The following is a 20,070-nucleotide window of genomic DNA, read 5'->3' as shown; positions in this document are numbered from 1 at the left end:
AACATGGGAAGGTTATCGCTTATGCCTCCCGTCAGTTGAAGCCTTATGAAGTTAACTATCCTACACATGATTTAGAACTAGCCGCAGTCGTCTTTGCACTTAAGATTTGGCGACACTATCTGTATGGTGAAAGATGTGATATCTTTACCGATCACAAGAGCCTCAAGTATATATTTACGCAGAAAGAGCTAAATATGAGGCAAAGAAGGTGGTTAGAACTTTTAAAAGATTATGACGCAAATATTCAATACCATCCAGGCAAAGCCAATGTTGTAGCTGACGCATTAAGCCGAAAGAATTCCGGGACTATATCTTGCCTACAAATTCAACCTCATATTAGGAGGGATCTTGAAAGGATGAACATTTGGCTCCAATTTAGTAAATCTGATGGATATCTAGCTAGAATGCAGATTGAACCCGACCTCATATCGCGGATCAAAGATGCACAAAAGCAAGATGGAGAACTTTGGGCAATTGTGCAAAATCTCGAGGTGGGTAAGCAATCTGAATTTAGTATAGACCATCAGGGGGTGATTTGGTGTGGCAAAAGACTTTGTGTACCCGATGACTCCACCCTTCGTGAGTCATTGTTAGCCGAAGCTCACAGCTCACCATTTTCAATTCACCCAGGATCTACCAAGATGTATAGAGATTTAAGACAGAACTTCTGGTGGAATGGCATGAAGGAAGACGTTGCTCGATACGTAAGTAAATGCCTCACTTGCCAACAAGTGAAAATTGAACACAAACGAGCAAGCGGTCTGTTGCAGCCATTGGATATTCCCATATGGAAGTGGGATGAAATCACAATGGATTTTGTTACTGGCTTACCTAAGACATTCAAGAAGAATGATGCTGTATGGGTTGTTGTCGATAGATTATCAAAGTCAGCACATTTTCTACCAATTCAGCAAGGATTTTCGGTTAATAAGTTATCCGAAATATTTCTTCAAGAAATTATTCGACTCCATGGCACACCATCTTCCATTGTTTCCGATAGAGACCCACGTTTTACCTCACGATTTTGGAAAGGCTTTCAGGCAGCTTGGGGGACACGACTAAAGTTTAGTACGGCTTTCCATCCACAAACAGATGGGCAGTCAGAACGTACGATTCAGACCTTGGAAGACATGCTCCGAGCATGTGCACTTGAATGGTCTGGAAACTGGGATGAATATCTATGTCTTGTTGAGTTCGCTTACAACAACAGTTGGCAAGCAAGTATTGGCATGGCACCCTTTGAGCTTTTGTACGGTCGGAAATGTCGTGCACCTATATGCTGGGATGAAGTCGGAGAAAAGATTATTGAAGGGCCAGAATTAGTTCAGATTACAAATGAAAAAGTCATTATAGCCCGAGAAAAATTGAAAGAAGCTCAGAGTAGACAAAAGAGCTATGCCGATCAAGATAGACGACCCCTCGAATTTAAAATTGGTGACCACGTATTCTTAAAGGTATCACCTTGGCGTGGCATTCGTAGATTTGGAATTAAAGGGAAACTTAGTCCCCGTTTCATCGGTCCATTTGAAATCCTTGAAAGAATTGGAGAAGTGTCATATCGACTGGCTTTACCGCCTCAACTCTCTCACGTTCATAACGTTTTTCATATATCCTCTTTAAGAGGATATAATTATCATCCACTCCATGTCATTAGTTATCCGTTACTTTCAATTCACGAAGATTTGTCCTACGAAGAGGAACCAGAAGCCATCTTAGATCGACAAGAAAGGGTTTTACGTAGGAAAGTAATCCCGTTCGTTAAAATCCTTTGGAAAAATCACTCTGAACGCGAAGCAACATGGGAATCCGAAGAATCAATTCGTTCTCTATACCCTAATCTATTCTCGCAATAGAATTTTAGTCAAGTAACGGTAAATCTTGCTATTTGATATATGTTCATTTGTTTCTGTTTACGGTCATTTATGCTTTACCTTATGAGAAGATATTTTAGCTATAACTAAGTATATCTATGTAGGAAATTTCAGTACTAATAGTCACTCTAAGTATCTGAAAATCTCTATTAAACTTTTCATATGGTAAGATATCTTAGTAAGAAGGACCATTAAGGCACATATATAAGGTAATTGACAAGTATAGTCATAACCTTAGTTATGAATTTCAAATACCCATGTGAAGTTAGAAAATTCGGGTTATATAAGTTAGTAACTCTGCTAGGAAAGTTTCGTTTCTGTTACTTATACGATAGGTTATATTCTTATTTGCAAAATTTCGAGGACGAAATTTCTTTTAAGGGGGTAATAGTTGTAATGCCCATAAATTTAAAATCATTTTTTTATAGAAATAAAAAGAATAATAGTAATTATTTATTAAGGAAACCCTAAATGAGACACCCAAGTAAATTGGCATGAACCCTAAAAATTTTTAGAACAATCAGACTCAGGATCAGGGCCCCTAAAACTCAGGGGGGACAAAACCCTAGTTACGATTATCTAAATAACTTGCTGGCCGTTTTGAATTTTACAATTTTATCAACTCAGCTAAGCTACTTAGACACGAAGCTACCTATAGAAAATAGGTTACCACTCGCGTAGCGCGACACGTATAGGGGTTACCCCTCACGCTACGCGACAGGGACAAATTTCGCCTAACATAAATTACCAATAGCGTAGCGCGACGCCTACAAGTGATACCCCTCGCGCTACGCGACGGTGTCAAAATTCGGGTATAAATAGAGGAGTCTGGGACTTGATTTCTGGCACAAAATCGACGGAAAAACTCACAATATACACAGAGTTATCGTCGTTTTACTTCAATTAACACACACACTATTATCGAGGTGCTGCCGCAATCAGGGTAATTACTCGATCGCTATTACGATTCATTGTCCGGAATCAATATATCCCAAAGAATATCTAAGTGCTGCCCATATTTGGGTTATGCTTCATCTATCATCGGTAATCCGATGACTGAGCCGAAGCAGTGTACTTTATCGTTGTCGATGATTCGATATACGAGCCGAAGTACTGTACTTTATCGTTTGTCATTTTGATAAATGAGCCGAAGTATTGCACTTGGACATTCATTGTCCAAATTGATCTCGGGGAATTATCGTAATCGTTGTATTGATCACTAACTCTGTTTTGTGTGCATTATTGTGAAATTAGGTTAAAAGATTAATCAGTAATCTAAACTCTGCCCATATAAATCTAAAATATTAGCATAAGGTAGCTTCACTTTGGAGTTATTAAGGTACGGATCCTTACCCCACTCTTTATTGCTTCATATTCAAATTGTTATAAAACCACTAAATTACTCCTCACATCTTTGATTATCGATTCATTTGACAGTCCGTTCAATTCCTATCAATTGATTTAGTTTTCATGTCATGCGATAGTATTATGTTGTTACACTCATTATCGCATGTTCCGATATATGTTCCGTTTTGTTATGAAAATAAGTTTTATAAGTTATGTGAATAAGACCATTTGTACTCTGATACCCTGAGTATCGCTTCTCGTGGAGTGTCCCACGAGCATGTTGTTGTGGCATCAACATCATGTGCTCCATCCGTGACGGAGAGATTAGTTCACGGCGTCTCTTAAGTACAAGTGTGGTACATAAAGCTATTAGGAGGCGTATGGATCGATCCTAGAGTTTAAGTATAAGTATAAGGAGGTGGATAACGGGTATGCCAATTCGCCATCTCATGTGATAAATATACAGGAGTAGCTACCTGTGTATTGTCACGTTTTAAGTTTGCTCATGGGTACATCCGTAAGATATGATTATGAAATTTTGTTCTTGCATCGTATCATTTTCGCCTAAAGTTCCATCCGGATAAGATTTCATATGAAGCATTTATTTGTTATTTGAGCCTATAATTCCGTACTGAGCATTCGGCTCATTCCGTAAACTTTTTGTACATACAGGTCCACAAGTTACTTTGGGAGGGGAAAAGAGAGAAGAATAAAGCATAGGAATAAATCTGAAGATATTAAGTTAATTAAGATGAATATCTCCGCTTGTGTATAAATTTTAATAGTCGTATGGTTGTATCCTTATCAAATAAATAAATGGAATTATGACTTTTGTTATGCTACCGTTATTGTGACACGTCAGCCCTTCCGGGTTGGGGTGTTACAACTTATCTCTGAAAATCGGCTTCAGGTGTGTGCTGTTTTGGAGTCTCATGTGCATGTTAGTAAGCTTGATAGAATTTGTAAAGGGGTATTTAGATCGTGGGATTGGACCTCTAATGGGAGCTGCTGTTCTAGAGGTACTAGGATTATTGTTGGTTGGAACAAGGATGCAGTGGATCTTTTGGTGATAGCCCAGTCGGATCAGGTGGTTCATGTGCAAATTCGTATAAAATCTGATAATAAAATCCTGTTCTGCTCGTTTGTTTATGCTGAAAATATGTACCAAGATAGAAGGGCTTTGTGGGATGATCTATGTAAACACAAGTGTTTCATTCAAGACAAACCGTGGGTGGTGCTAGGTGATTTTAATTCAGCCCTTTCGATGGATGACTATTTAGTTGGGCCATCTACTATTACGGTTGGGATGAGGGAGTTTTATGATTGTGTTCAACACAATCAACTTTCTGATGTTAAAAGTCATGGGCTTCATTTTACTTGGAACCAAAAACCGAAAAATGGAGTAGGAGTTTTGAAAAAGATCGATAGAGTTATGAGTAACACTCAGCTTCTTGATTTATTTCCAGATGCTTATGTTTTATATCACCCCTATCGGGTTTCGGACCACTCGCCATGCATTCTGAATTTGTTTCCGGTTAACCATAATAGGCCTAAGCCTTTCAAATTTGCTAATTTTCTAGCGAGGAAGGAGGGATTTATTCCATGCGTGGCCAAGGAATGGGTAAAGGAGATTCCGGGTAAAACTATGTTCTCGGTGGTTAAGAAGTTGACGGCTCTTAAGTCTCCTTTAAGACGCCTTCTTTTTTATCAGGGTAATCTCCACAACCGTGTGAAGGAGGTTAGATTGCAGTTGGATGCCATTCAGAAAGCTATAGATGACAACCCGCTTGACCTGGTTTTACGTGAATCGGAAGCTCGTTGTATTCAGGAATTCAATACCGTCTCGTATGATGAAGAATGCTTTCTTAAGCAAAAAGCTAAGACAGAATGGCTTGCGGCAGGCGATTCCAACACGAAATTCTTCCATAACTGTGTGAAAATGAGGAATGCATGCAACAAAATTCATACCATTCAAGATGTTCATGGAAACTGGTCGCATGGGAACGATGTTTTTGGTGTTCTAGTTGCTCATTATTCGAACTTTCTGGGAACTCAAGACCATGTAAGCAAGTTGGTAAATGATGATTTATTCTCTAGTGTCCTTGATTCGAATGGTGCTAGTAATATGGTCCGGCAGGTTACGCGTGAAGAGATTAAAAGTGCCATGTTTTCCATAGGAGAAAACAAAGCCCCAGGGCCGGATGGATACACGTCCGCGTTTTTCAAAAACTCTTGGGAGATTGTGGGTGAGGAGATAACGAAAGCGATTCTGGATTTCTTTGATAATGGGAAGTTGCTTCAGCAGATCAATCACACTATCATTGCTCTAGTTCCGAAAACCCAATCGCCTAATTCAGTGACGGATTACAGGCCGATTTCTTGCTGTAACGTTCTTTATAAATGCATTAGTAAGATTCTCACGGAAAGGATTAAAGGTAGTTTGGATCGGCTTGTTGACATCAATCAATCTGCCTTTGTGCCGGGAAGGAAGATTACTGATAATATTCTACTTACCCAGGAACTTATGCATAATTACCACTTGAACACTGGCCCGGCCAGATGTGCGTTTAAAATCGACATTCAAAAGGCCTATGATACAGTGAGCTGGTCTTTTCTTGAGGACGTCCTTCTTGCCTTTAGGTTTCACCCGAAGATGGTTAAATGGATCATGGTTTGCGTCACGAGTGTATCTTATTCGCTGAGCATTAATGGCAACCTTTATGGTTATTTCAAAGGGAAACGAGGGCTTAGACAGGGTGATCCTATTTCACCTTACCTGTTTACTCTGGTCATGGAGGTCCTTTCGTTGTTACTAAAGAGGGCAGCCAATTCAAATAATGCATTCCGGTTTCACCTTCATTGCAAAAAGCAGAAGATTATTAATGTATCGTTTGCTGATGATCTGTTTTTGTTTGCGAATGGGGATGCGGCTTCGGTGAGGATTCTTCGGGACACTCTTAAGATGTTTTCAAGTGTTTCGGGTCTGGTTCCAAGCTTGCCGAAAAGTACTGTTTATTTTGGTAACGTTCCTCGTAATATTAAACAGGAAATTCTCAATATTATGTCGTTCCAAGAGGGATCGCTTCCGGTTCGTTACTTGGGAGTTCCGTTGATCTCAACAAAGCTTTATTACAAAGATTGTAAAGTCTTAGTTGATAAGATGGTGAAAAAGATTGACAATTGGATGACCAGATCTTTATCTTTTGCTGGTAGGCTTCAGTTGGTTAGTTCTGTCCTCTCTGCAATGCATATCTATTGGGCCACTGTGTTTATGCTTCCAGCTAAAATTGTTCATGATCTGGAAAGATGTATGCGTCGTTTTCTTTGGGCCGGTTCCACCCAACAGTCTGTAAAGGCCAAAAGTTGCTTGGAAGGTTGTCTGTTTGCCCAAGTATGAGGGGGGTTTGGGCATTAGATGTATTTCTGATGTCAACAAGGCTCTCCTATCTTCTCATGTTTGGAGTGTCCTTACCAATAGGAAATCGCTCTGGGTGCAGTGGATTCATATGTATAAGCTTAAAGGCAAGAGTTTTTGGGAGGTCCCGAGTAGAGGTCGTATGACCTGGGGTTGGAGGAAGCTTCTTGCTATTCGCAGCTTACTCCGGCCGTTCTTATGGTCTTCTATTGGCAACGGTGCTCGAACAAACGTATGGAGTGATATGTGGTGTGATCATGGGCCCTTGAGCAGGTTTATTAGCCCGAGAAGGATTGCTAATGCGGGTTTCCATCTCCAGTCTACGGTTGCCGATTTGGTCTCGCAGAATGGGGAGTGGAGCTGGCCGATTGCATGGTACGACTTGTTTCCAGTTTTAATTAATGTCCAGGTTCCGATGTTTTCTGATAGGCAAGACCGAATGGTATGGAAAGATCTTGATGGTAACTCCTGTCACTTCTCTTCTTGGGAGGTTTGGAATAATATTCGGCATCGTGAAAACATAGTCCCATGGGTTAATATGGTTTGGTTTAAACATTGCATCCCGAGACATTCGTTCCATATGTGGCTTGTAATTAGAAACAAATTAAAGACACAAGATAGATTGTCGGTTTGGGAGGCGGGAAGTGCTTCAAATCTAAACCTCATGTGTTGCCCTTTATGTTGCTATGATAGAGATTCGAGGAATCATCTATTCTTTGAATGCTCTTTTGCTTTGGAGGTTTGGAATAACGTTAAGGCATGGACGGCTATGGAGAGTGTAAATGGTTCATGGGATGATATTATGGCTTGGATGACTCAGCACTCGAACATGCAAGTGCCGGAAAATATTATCAGTCGATTGGTTCTATCAGCTGCTTCGTATTTTGTCTGGCAGGAAAGAAATAATAGGTTGTTCTCAAACAATCACCGTACGCCGATGGTGATTGCTCGTGAGGTTGTTCGGACGGTTCGATTACGTATGTTATCATTCCAGTTCAAGTGGAGACCTGGCCTTCGTCGACTCCTAGAGAAATGGCAGATTCCTAGAGGAAACTTAGAGATTGATCCAGGCTGAATAGTAGTGTCTTGCTTTTATTTTTGTTGCTCTTTGTGAGCTGGGTTGTTTAGTTGGTCGTTTTGTTAGGGTTGTGTCTGTTTTGGCCGTTTTTTCCTTGCCTTGGTATGCCGAGGTTTTGTGTGTAACAGTTCAGTTGCACAATTGTGCTTATTGATTTATAAAATTCACCGGGGTAACCCTTTACCCAAAAAAAAAAACATTATGGCCAATAATCAACGAAAGCTCAATGCGATCAGTAACGCTTGTGTGCGTATTAAAAATTTTAATACTACATGTTTACTTGCAATACTTTCATTAAACCCTCAAATTACGTACGAATATTATGATTTTGATGCAATGTGCTTGCCCGTTTAATGAAAACCTAATCATAAGACATGATACCAATATAGCGGGAATGTGCTATGACTGAGAAACACGTGTTTGTTTGATATACTTTCGGTAAACATGATTCCAATTACTTGCTTGATAAATTGCGTGATGTGTAATATGATGACTTAAAAATGTGTGATACATGTGTTCCAAACGACTATTTACGTTCCCTGAAATGAAGATACCCAACTAACACGAACTCCTTCCTAGAAGATGTCGCATCAAGAAATCACCCGACTAACTGAGGCAGAATGGTTAGCGCACGCCTCTCGAGTCAAAGCTCGGCACGAGGTTCTTCGCTACAAACATGGCGAAGGTGCCTCAGGGAGAAACCTACCTAACGGTAATGTTTAAGTCACCTAAGACACATTACGACACGTTTGGAAAGTCCCTAAAGTGCCTTGCTAATACCTTTTTGTGATGGTAAATTCTTGGATACAGGTTGATGTATAACTCTGAATGCAACCCTCTGAATTTCGGTGGCACGGGAGGTGCCATAGCCTTTGTAAAATGGGTTGAGAATGTGGATGCCGTTGTGCGAATGAGTGGTTGCACGCCAGAGCAGCAAGTCCCATACGTTTCCGGATTGCTACAAGATGGAGCTCTATTATGGTGGGACCGTAAGGTTCAAGAATTGGGCGAGGCTGTAGCATATGCGATGTCATGGAGCGAGCTGAAAGAAATAATGCGTAAGGAGTACTGTTCTCAGAAGGATATCCAAGGGCTGGAACTAGAGTTCTGGGAGCTACAGAAGGAAGGTCCAGATGTGGTGAAGCACGTGAAAAGGCTTTACGATTTGTCGCGAGTCATTCCGTACCTAGTGGAACCCGAGTTGAAGAGAATGGAGCAATCCATTTGGGAACTGACACCTCAAGCCTTGAGCTTAATGATGGTATCAGCGCCACCATCACCCGTGATTGCCCATATGATAGGACTGGAGCTCACTAAGGAAGCACTTAGGCTGGTAAAACTTTCGATCCCGGACGAGAAGAAGGAAACACCAGTGGAGACATCTGGGAAGAACAAAAGGAAGCTCGGTAAATTTCAGGTAGGGGATCAGGCAAACGAAAAGAATAAGGCCAAAAGGGAAAGATGTACCTGGGTAATCCACCTAAGTGTGAAGTATGCCAGCGCCATCATAATGGGAAGTGCGGTAATAGGAAGTGTGATAACTGTGGTAAAAGGGGACACGACAGGGAAACGTGTTGGCAGGAGATGAAAAGAGGAAAGGAAGGTCGTAACTGCGGTGGTATGGGGCACCTTGGGAAGGATTGCCCAAGGGAAATTAACCAAGATCATGAAGGAGCATTCAACACCGGAGCTAGTGAAGCATGCCAGGATCCAGATATGGTCACTGGTACGTTCTTTACCAACCCAAAATTTTGCGTCCACGTTATTTGATAACAGTGCCGACCATAGCTTCGCATCTCTTGAAATTAGGAATCTACTTAGTTTAGTGGAGAGTGAGTTAGACGACCCACTCGTAATGAGGCTGGTTAATAAACGACCTCGACGTAGTAACTAGGATGAACCCGCGATCGAGCAACCAAGCGGAGAATCGTTATCCGCAACCCGGAGACGAACGACGAAGCAATCATGACTCATGGGGAAGGATACGCCTTTACAAACTACAAATTTCTTGAAGGCATGAAGGATGTTGCATAAAGAATATGTTGTTTCTTGGCCCATGTCGGGAACAGGAGGAGCCGAAGAACTAAAGCACGAAGATCTTCTTATTACAAGGAAATGCCCTAAGGTCTTCCCCGAGAATTTGCCAGAATGTTCTCTCCTACGGCTAATCTCGTTCGCATCAGATAAATTCCCGACGTCGCACCTGCGGTCAGTACCCCTCAACGACTTACATCTTCGGGAACGCAAGGATTGACAATGAAGCTTCAGAAGTTGATGGAGAAGGAAGATAACAGACCAAGAATCCCCTGTTGGGAAAACCCCATATCTGCTCAACAAAAAGAAGGATGATGATTTACAAGTAACCGAATGAGCTAACCCACCAGAGTCAGTGACTCTTGCTAAAAATTTAGCAGACCTCTTACATAACCGACTATGATGATCCAACTACTACTACACGACTGATCGACGATCGAACACCGTCAGCGGAGAAATTCAGGGAATATACCAGGATGAAATTGTGGGACAATGATTGTGCTTCGACAAAAACAAAATGCTGCTTCCTACACAATGTATAGACCGGATCCACACGAGATGCGGAATCCAGAGAAACTAGAAGCCTTACATCTAGGAACCATGTCGGTCAACTCGATCAAACATCATTAACCTGACCAACTTGTCATTGCAGTTAACGAAACCGAAAGTGCTTAAATTTTCTTCCGTTGAAGTCTTCACTTTCATTTCTGACAAGTAGAAATTTGCATTTCTACTCCCCTCAAGTGGTTGCATCACGTTATTTTCCTTCGCTGAGAGCGAACGCACGTTTGCTTCGTATTTTTGGTCACTTCTTCATTTTAGTAAGAACGCATCGCTTCATTACTTGAAAACTTATATATAACCCATGCGCCATTTGCTACGCATGCGGCTTCATTTCGAATGAGCACTTCATGAATGTTCATATATTACATTGTCAAATCAAATTTCCAGTTCGCGATTCGAATGACCTACATTTTTGTCATTGTTGACTCTTTTGTTATCAAGTCAACACACTTACTGAAACCACCTGCTTGCAAGTTACATGTTTGCTATCATGTCAAGATTTCCTTGTTGATATGTACGTTTATTGTTTGGTTACGTTGAAACTAGGTTCAACTGCTTGAACTTATCCAGTTCACATGTTTAATTTGAGACGCCATATGATGCATTGAGAGCATCATATTCTAATACTTCGGCACAGATTCTTTTGTTTCGAGTCGTAGAAGACTTATTTGGTCCATGACTTCACTAAATCGTTGATAGATTTCGATACCTTACAGTGATACTTTCACAGAATTGAAGCTTGCGCTTATCTGACTACTCACTTCGTACACGGATTTAATTGATTATTTGACAACTTGCCCTAAATCCGTTTTCGTCATCAAAATTAAACCACACTCAACACACACTTGCGTGCTGAGTCAAAAGGTACATAAATTCATTTTATATCATGGTGTACCCCCTAACGATTCCCTCGTTATCAATCAAACGCCTTGCTATACTTAGTTTCATCTTCCGGCTTGTTTCGGTACACCTTCATCTGGTTCCAAACTCGGTGATTTTGTTCCGTCACCGCTATTTCGCATCTTGTCATTACGATACCTTGTGGTGTCATTACAAACTTGTAGCTTGTGCTAATCATGGTCAACCGTTCCACGCAAAATACATAAACTTTTGTTGACTTGTCATTTACATATTCCTAATGCAACTACAAATCAAAGCAAGGATACACCAGGTTCGTCTGTATTCATTCGGTGTATCCTCACAGTTCAAAAGGTTCAAACGCACTGAACCTTGCCACTCGTCTACTTGGGAGTTGACAGATCACTTTACCATTTCATTTGAGTTGAAAATTTCTGAATTTATATAGAGGGTGCTATGTTTCGTGAAAACTCGCTGGGATACTGCGATCGGACATTTGAGGATCTTATTAGTTGAAACTCCTCTCTTGTGGACCCCCCTGCTAGCTGGAATACATTAGGCTATACGTAAAGCACATTTTGTACTTCTAACATCAACTGCTAAGAGCACCCACCTTCTTAACCCTAGGGTGCGGATTGTTAAATATTCTTGGAACCACCAAGTGTGAGTAAGCTTTGATGCGGTTTGACGACTATCTACCTCGATGTTATACTTGTGTGACGTGACCAAAAGGAGTTAAGGTAGTACAAATTTCGAGGACGAAATTTCTTTAACGGGGGGAGAATGTGACAACCCTCAGTAAACCAGGTTTCTGTACGACTAAATTAATAATTGATTACTGCTTAATTACTGTGCTCACTTGAAATTATGAATAGACTGCTACTTGAATGCTGATACATGTACTTACTTACATCATACTTTTACTTGCTGTCACTCCATGTTTTGCTTACAGCACCTTAGTGACAACCTTGATGCACCAAAAGCACAGTAGCACAATGAACGGATAACCTATTGAACGTGCTGTCATAACTAGCACCAGGCAGGTACTGCCTCTAAGGCCTGTATGAGCCCGAGATAGTGTACTACACTAGTAGAGAGTGTAGGGATATAAGGGTTGTAGAACTGCGTCTCTAGGAATAAGTTACAGTGACCGGATGTGCCTAAAACGTACTCTAAGTACATAATTCAGCACCTTAACTGAAAATTCAGCATTTGGTTAACTAATAAAGTGCCAAAACATGAGGAAAATATTACGAGACACTTTCCAAAGTGTCGGGAATAAGTTGTGTCACTAGAAATAATAATAACGACACTTTAAAGCTTTGTTAAACGCTTTGACGGATTACTATCCAACCGAACAACCGGACTTTACCCGGGACATGAAAATATTGTCAATTACATTATTTGTCTTTTTCTGAGCCAGTTAGGGTCCCTGAATACCCTAACACCCGCCATAAAGCACAACACACTACTAACCGGGTTAATCACTTAACTAAACTAAACTAACCTAACTAGTAACCAACTAATTGGTTGGATTTGAACCAAACTAACCCCCCCCCCTGACCGAACTCGGTCACATTGTGACCCCCATGGTACATCATTTGAATATTTTAATTCCTCTTGTCTCATATCTAGAGAGCATGAAAACCTTTGGATAATTGTCACTCTAATTGCCTATAAGTAACAAGTCTTGCACATCATAATCTTTCACCACCCAACTCAACAAAACAACTCTCTCTCTCTCTCAAGAAACTCACGGCCGAACACCCTCTTGCACCCATCAATTTTTCGAGCTTTGATCTTCACATTCCAAGACCATTCAAGTGTTAAGGATCACGTATAAGGAGGCTTGGTGCATTCGGAAGGCGAAGGACCTCTTCTCGTTGCTTTTATCCACTCTTTTTGCGCCTAGATTCTTCCCTAGCCTCGAGCTAGTTGTAAGTTACTATAATCACCCTCTCGAACTATTTGGAAGTGGTTAAAATGATTTGTAACGGTTAAAACTCGTAATCTTACAAGATGAAGCATGAAAGTCTACTAAAAATACTAAAAGTGATGGTTAAAAGCTTGTTTGTTGTGTAAATCTTGTAGTATTTGTTTTGTGTAGTTATTTGGACCCGATCTATGTTATGGTAGCTCGGATCATCGTTTAACCCGGGTTGGTCATGATCATGGATCATGACATAAGGTTGTTTTAGATGTAACAAGGGTTAAAGGATGAAATAGTGTTTTTGCTTGTGAAATAGTGTTTAAAACTAGTAGATCTACGGATCTACAAGCGGTATTTTCAAAGAACCAAGTATCAAAGAAATCATGTTTTCTAAAGACGGATCTTACACTAACAAGAATGATTTTTAGAACACACAAGTGTTTACCACTTGTGTAGCACAAAGTTTCGACAAAATAACTATTTTTGTAAAAGATGACGAGAAGTTGTAAAGACGGAATTTCTTTAAAGACAAGGTTTTTACGAAACCGGATTGATTTATATAAAGATCCGCTAAAAGTAATGGGATATACATCATATTTTTGGTTAAACCACAAGTTCATGTAATTTATGCGATTTACATATTTATTGACTAGTTTTTTTTGGGTAAAGGGATTACCCCAGGTAAATTTTTATAAATGCCAAAATAAGAACAAGGGCATGCCCGAAGAGGACACACCAACTAGGCTTGACATACCAACGCCTAGGACACAAGAAAACCACAACCCACAAACACAACCAACAAAGAACAACTAACACAAAATGGCCATCACTACACAAGAACGACTAAACTAACTAAAATCAGCTAGCCCGGATCATTTGCCTCATCATTGGAGCCGATCTTCCATGTCCTTAGAAGACTCTCAATACTCGATTGTCTTCGGAACTTGAACCCCATTAAACGTAAACGAACAGCTTCCTTAATCCTCTGAATCACCACATTCTGATCAGCAAAAGCATTGGAAAATAGACAATTGTTTCTCTCTTGCCATATGAAGTAAGTCGAAGCCGCAATAACCAGCTTGCATATAATATGCCCCGTCTTATTCGAGCTTGCATTTCGTTCCATCCACGTCATAATTGATTGCCAAGTGCTATCAACATTACCCATTTGAACCATATTCTTAACTTCGTTCCACACTTTAGAAGCAAACGAGCACTGAAAGAACAAATGATCTCTAGAGTCCCGATTAGTTCTACACAGCGGACAACACATGAGGTTTAAATTCGTTACACTTCCTGCCTCCCACGCAGCAAGCCGGTCTTGGGTTTTAAGTTTATTCTTTATGACTAACCATAAGTGAAATGAATGTCGAGGGATGCATTGAGAAAACCATACCCCATCAACCCAGGAGACCTGATTCTGCCTACACCGAATAGCATGCCACACTTCTGATGAACAAAACGAACATGAGTTCCCATCCAAGTCTCTCCAAACCGTACGGTCCACCATATTTTGCGTCAATTGAGGAGCATTTAACCCAATCAAAACCGGGTATAAATCATACCAAGCTTGCGGCCATCTCCAGTTTCCGTTTTCATCAACTAGATCCAAAATAGAAGAAGAGATGTTGAAGCCAGCATTAGTTTTTTTTTTGGGTAAAGGGTTACCCCGGTGATTCTATTAAAATGCAACCGCAATTAAGTACAAGTAGTGAGGATGTGTTCCACACTAGTTCATATACAGGACATGCCCCATATATGTAAAACATAACAAAAACCAACGACCTATAACACCCCATAACCTAGTCTACTATACATCAAGTCACGACATCTAGTAGACAAAACAATGCAAAAACACAAAACATCATCTCAACCACCATCATCAAAAATAAAATGGCCACAAAACAGCAGCCCCTTCAGACGAAAAGCAGACAGCCTATCCATTAGAGAACTTGGTAGAAGAGGTGCTTGCCCCTGCTTTCGAAGAAAAAGGATGAGTACCCGATGTCATAAATGCACTAGTTTCATTGTAGACTTCTTCAACCTCTTCCTCATCCGATTCCTGCCTGTCATTCGACGGTTTCTTCTCAACTCGACCCACCGTGATACCTCCCTGATTACCAGTATCATCCTTTAGAATGTCAAACGGGTTAGACGTTGAAACCTGATTCTGCATCGGAATCTTTGAGGACGATTTTGGTTTAGGGTTGGCAACTGGCCTGTACACTAACTTAGGCTTTTGATTTTTCATATGGATGCCTTGGTTGTTCACTTTCTTCTTCTTGCCCTCTACAACCTGAAAATCATCATTTTCAGCATCCCCACTTGGAGTTACCTGAGGGTTCTTCGGGCACGAGCTGTCATCATGGCCAAATACACAACAAGAGGAGCACCTAAGAGGCTCCCAATCATATTCAATCTTGACCTCCACCTTTGAATACCCACTACCATCCATAGATGGGATAGCAACAGTAACACTCTTTTTTAATTCAGCCCCCGCTTGCACTTCAATAAGCGCTCTAGCATAGCTGCTCCTTCCCCAAGATTCAGCACACATCGAGGCAGTATACGTATCCAACATCTTAGGTGTCCCAATCATAGAGGCAACCAAGCTAAGCCCATCCTCAGTAAATGCCGCTAACGGCACATCATGCATCTTGACCCAAACTGGAACCACATTAATATCCTCTTTTTCCATCTTTATAGAGGACGACCACTCCTTCAAAATTATGGGAACACTTCTGATTAACCAAGGCCCATCCTCTAGCATTTGAATCATCCCTTCCTTAGAAGTAAACTTAAAGAAAAAGAACCCGTTTGCATTCATCATGAGACGGGAAAGACCATATTTCGCCCAGTTGTTTTTTGCAAAGTAATCGACCACAGGAAATGCCAACCGTTTACCCAGAAAATATCCAAACAAAGTGTTAGCATACCTATCAGTAACTTGTTGAACCGACGACAATGGAATAACAACATCAGCCCCATCAACTTTCTCAGCAGATTCCATCGCCCGAAAATTCACTTTAACCTTCTCCTTTGTATTCTTTACAATGTGAGCGAATGAGACAGGACTTGCAGTTCCCGAAGTACGTGCTTTACCGTGAGCAGCCCTGTTGTCAGCCGAAAAAGATGCACCAAGAAGATCTGATTTTGGCGAAAACTTGCTAGGGTAATCCCAAAAATTGTCAGACTTATCAACATCCCGTTTTTCCAAACGAACTGGAACTGTGGCCTTGGTGAGATCATCAATGATATTTGAAGACTTAGTGTCACTTTGTGTTCCAATCGTTACACCACGCTTTGGCTGCAAAGTGTTCCCATCAACATCAAGAAACCGTGCAGCAATTTCTTCAAACGATAATCGCGGCTTCCCACGAATATCTTGTTGGTTTCCACCAGAACAATTAAGATCATCCATTACAATATTGACAAACCCTAATCGCCGTCAACAGAAATTCAGCAAAAGGCAGCTGTGACAAACACCGAATCAGAACCCTAACCGCCGTCAAGCTGAAAAAGCGAAGTGTGTTGCAATCAGAAGTGTATTGAATACGAATAAACCCTAGTTTAAAGCTGCAATGAAACCCTAAACCAAGGCTGCCGCACTTCCAGAGTCCACTCCTTACTTCAGCCCCTAATCTGATCACGAACGTATGAAACTAATCCCTTAGAGATGTCGGCCAACAATTATGTGAAAAGCCTGAAAAACCCTAGCCGCCAACCCTATTTCAAACAAAAGAAGCCTGAAAAACCCTAGCAGCCGTCACGTACAAAATCGATCAAGAAAAGATGAATCAGATTGTAAATGCAGCAAACACAATCTCTCTTTGTATACCCAATCCAGATTAACAACGAAATCAAACAACCACGGCAGCCAAGTGTAGAAAAAATGAAAAACGAACCCTAATCTTGAACAAAAACGAATCAAAGAATGACTATATTGAATCGTAAGTGTAAATCAGAATTGATGAGACTCTAATCACACAAAACAATCCCTATAATCATCAAGAAAAATGAATTTTAGGTCAAGGAAGCAAGAGGGTCGATTTTCTCCATTAGAGAGAGAGAAAACTAGGGTTTGAAACTCCGATAATTACGGCTTAAAGCCAACATTAGTTATTCTCCGTGGAGATATGAAAGAGCTTAACGGACTAATTTGACACCAATTATCCCACCAGACATTTGTTTGAGCCCCACTTCGAACAACCTTCCATATAAAAGGCCTAACAACACTACGAAGAGATAAGATTTTCCTCCATCCCCAGCTCATATTACCTTTGCTATTGATATCCCAAAAACTCCTACCCTTCAATTTGTGTGTATGTATCCATTGAACCCAAAGAGACTTCCTATTAACCAGAATGCTCCAGATATGATTAGTCATAAGTGCCTTATTCACATCCGAAATACACTTTATGCCTAAACCACCCTCACTCTTCGGCAAGCAAACATCAGCCCAAGAGACTTTCGCCTTAACTCTACTCAGGTTGTTACCATTCCATAAGAACCGTCGCATAAGCTTCTCAAGGTCACTGATGACCCTAGAAGGAATAATAAAAACGGATGCCCAATAGATATGCATGGCTGATAAAACGGAGTTGATAAGTTGTAGTCTACCAGCAAAAGAAAGAGACTTATTCAACCAGCTATTAATTCTCTTCTCCATCCGATCTAGAAGAGGTTTGCAATCTTTACAGGCTAACTTGGTCGAAATTAACGGGACCCCCAGATACCTGACCGGCAACGAACCTTCCTGAAAAGGCATGATCCGAAGAATATCTTGTTTAACATTATGCGGCACATTACAGAAGTAAGCCGTGCTTTTTGCTGAACTCGGAACTAATCCAGAAAGATTAGTAAATTTCTCAATAGCATCTCGAACCCTTTTCACCGAAATAACATCCCCGTGCACAAAAATGAATAAATCATCAGCAAAGGAAACGTTAATAATCTTCTGCTTAACACAGTTAGCATGAAATTTGAACATGTTGCTAGGATGGGCCGCTTGTTGTAGAAGCAAAGAAAGAACCTCCATAATCAGTGTGAATAAGTATGGCGACATAGGGTCACCTTGCCTCAAGCCCCTCTTACCCCCGAAAAAGCCATGCAAATTACCATTAATACTGAGAGAATAAGTTGTCGTGGTTACACAAGCCATAATCCACGCAACCATCTTTTGGTGAAACCCAAAGCCACGCAAAACATCCTCCAAAAACGCCCAACTAACGGTATCATAAGCCTTTTGGATATCTATTTTGAACGCACATCTAGCCGGACCCCTATTCAAGTGATAATTGTGCATCAACTCTTGAGTAAGCAAAATGTTATCAGATATTTTCCTACCCGGAACAAAGGCAGACTGGTTAATACTAACCAAATCCCCCAAACTCCCCTTCAATCTATCTGTGATTATCTTGCTGATACACTTGTATAAGACATTACAGCAAGAAATAGGACGATAATCAAGAACCGAGTCCGGAGTCTCCACTTTTGGAATAAGAGCCAGAATAGTATGATTAAGTTGTTTCAGAATCTTACCATTATCAAAAAAATCTAAGATAGCCAGAGAGATTTCATCGCCCACAATATCCCAAGTATGTTTAAAAAGAGCCGACGTATATCCATCAGGACCCGGAGCTTTATTCTCGCCAATACTAAACATAGCATTCTTGATTTCATCACGAGTAACCTGTCGAACCATATTATCAGCAGCAGCAAGACTAAGAACATTAACAAAAAAATCCTCCTGATTAAGATGAATAACTTGATCCTCCTTGCCCAGAAAATTCGCATAATGGTTGACTAGAGCAATCGGCACATCTTCACCCTCAAATCGGTTGCCAGCAACATCCTTAATAGATTGAATTTTTGATCTAGCATTTCTACATTTCACACTGTTATGGAAGAAAGCAGTATTAGAATCCCCCGCACATAACCATTCCACTTTGGCCTTTTGCTTTAGAAAACATTCCTCATCATACGCCGCTGATTTGAATTCTTTTAAGTATTCAGCTTCCATATTTCTCAGCTCTCTATTAAGAGGATTCACATCAATCATTTTTTGAACTTCATCCAATTTACTTCTCAACTCAGATACTTTATCGTGCAGATTACCTTCAAATTCTTAAGTTTCTTAGTAACCGAGTATATAGCCACCCCACTAATCGTTTTCCTCCATTCCTGCTCGACCGAGGACCTGAATTCTTGTTTAGAAGTGATAAAGTTTGCAAACTTAAAAGGTTTCGGCTTAGCCTTAGTCGACTTTCCCATCTTTAGAATACACGGAGTGTGGTCCGAAACGCGGAAAGGATGATAAAGAGCAAAAGCTTCCGGACATGTCTCTAAGAACTTCATATTACCCATCACCCGGTCAATCTTCTTCATCAACCCAATTCCCTCCTTAGGCTTCTGGTTCCACGTAAAATGCAACCCATGGCCCATAATATCAATCAGCTCCGTTACCTGAACACAATCATAAAACTCTCGCATACTAATAGTTTGAGTGGAAGAACCGCATATAGAGTCTTCATGATACAAAGCTGAATTAAAATCTCCCATGACTACCTATGGCTTATCATGACATAAGCCCTTATGCTTGCACAGATTATCCCAAAGCCCTCGTCTATCCTGATAATTATTCTTCGCGTACACAAACGAACAAAAAAGAACTTTCATACAAACCTTGTACTGAATTTGGACATAAATAACCTGGTTCGTTTGAGACAAAACCATGACATCAACATCATCCGAATTCCATCCCAAAATTATTCTAGTGCCACGATCACACAAGTTACCATTAGACGTCCAACTCCAATTCCTGAAGACCCCTTTACAAACTTTATCAAGCTTCATGATATCGACATGAGATTCAAGAATGGCACAAACGGCCAACTTATTTTCCGACAAAAGAATCCGAACCTCATTTTGTTTCAGGGGTTGGTTCAAACCCCTAATGTTCCACACAGCGATG

General features: G+C 40.7%; 1 protein-coding gene across 1 annotated transcript; it reads left to right on the top strand.

Moving 5' to 3' along the window:
* Positions 1–6,724: 6,724 nt before the first annotated feature.
* LOC118486434 lies at positions 6,725–7,708 on the top strand. The gene has a single exon (XM_035982881.1). It carries the CDS (start codon positions 6,725–6,727, stop codon positions 7,706–7,708), a length of 984 nt encoding a protein of 327 aa, XP_035838774.1.
* Positions 7,709–20,070: the final 12,362 nt, after the last annotated feature.

The sequence above is a fragment of the Helianthus annuus genome, chromosome 1, assembly GCF_002127325.2.
Source record: "Helianthus annuus cultivar XRQ/B chromosome 1, HanXRQr2.0-SUNRISE, whole genome shotgun sequence".
Taxonomy (NCBI): Eukaryota; Viridiplantae; Streptophyta; class Magnoliopsida; order Asterales; family Asteraceae; genus Helianthus; species Helianthus annuus.
Note: the sequence above shows the minus strand (reverse complement) of the source record. Positions and strands in the feature narration are given on the sequence as shown.

Coding starts and splice junctions, on each gene's coding strand:
- LOC118486434 (XM_035982881.1), top strand. CDS start 6,725: ATGTATAAGCTTAAAGGCAAGAGTTTTTGGGAGGTCCCGAGTAGAGGT.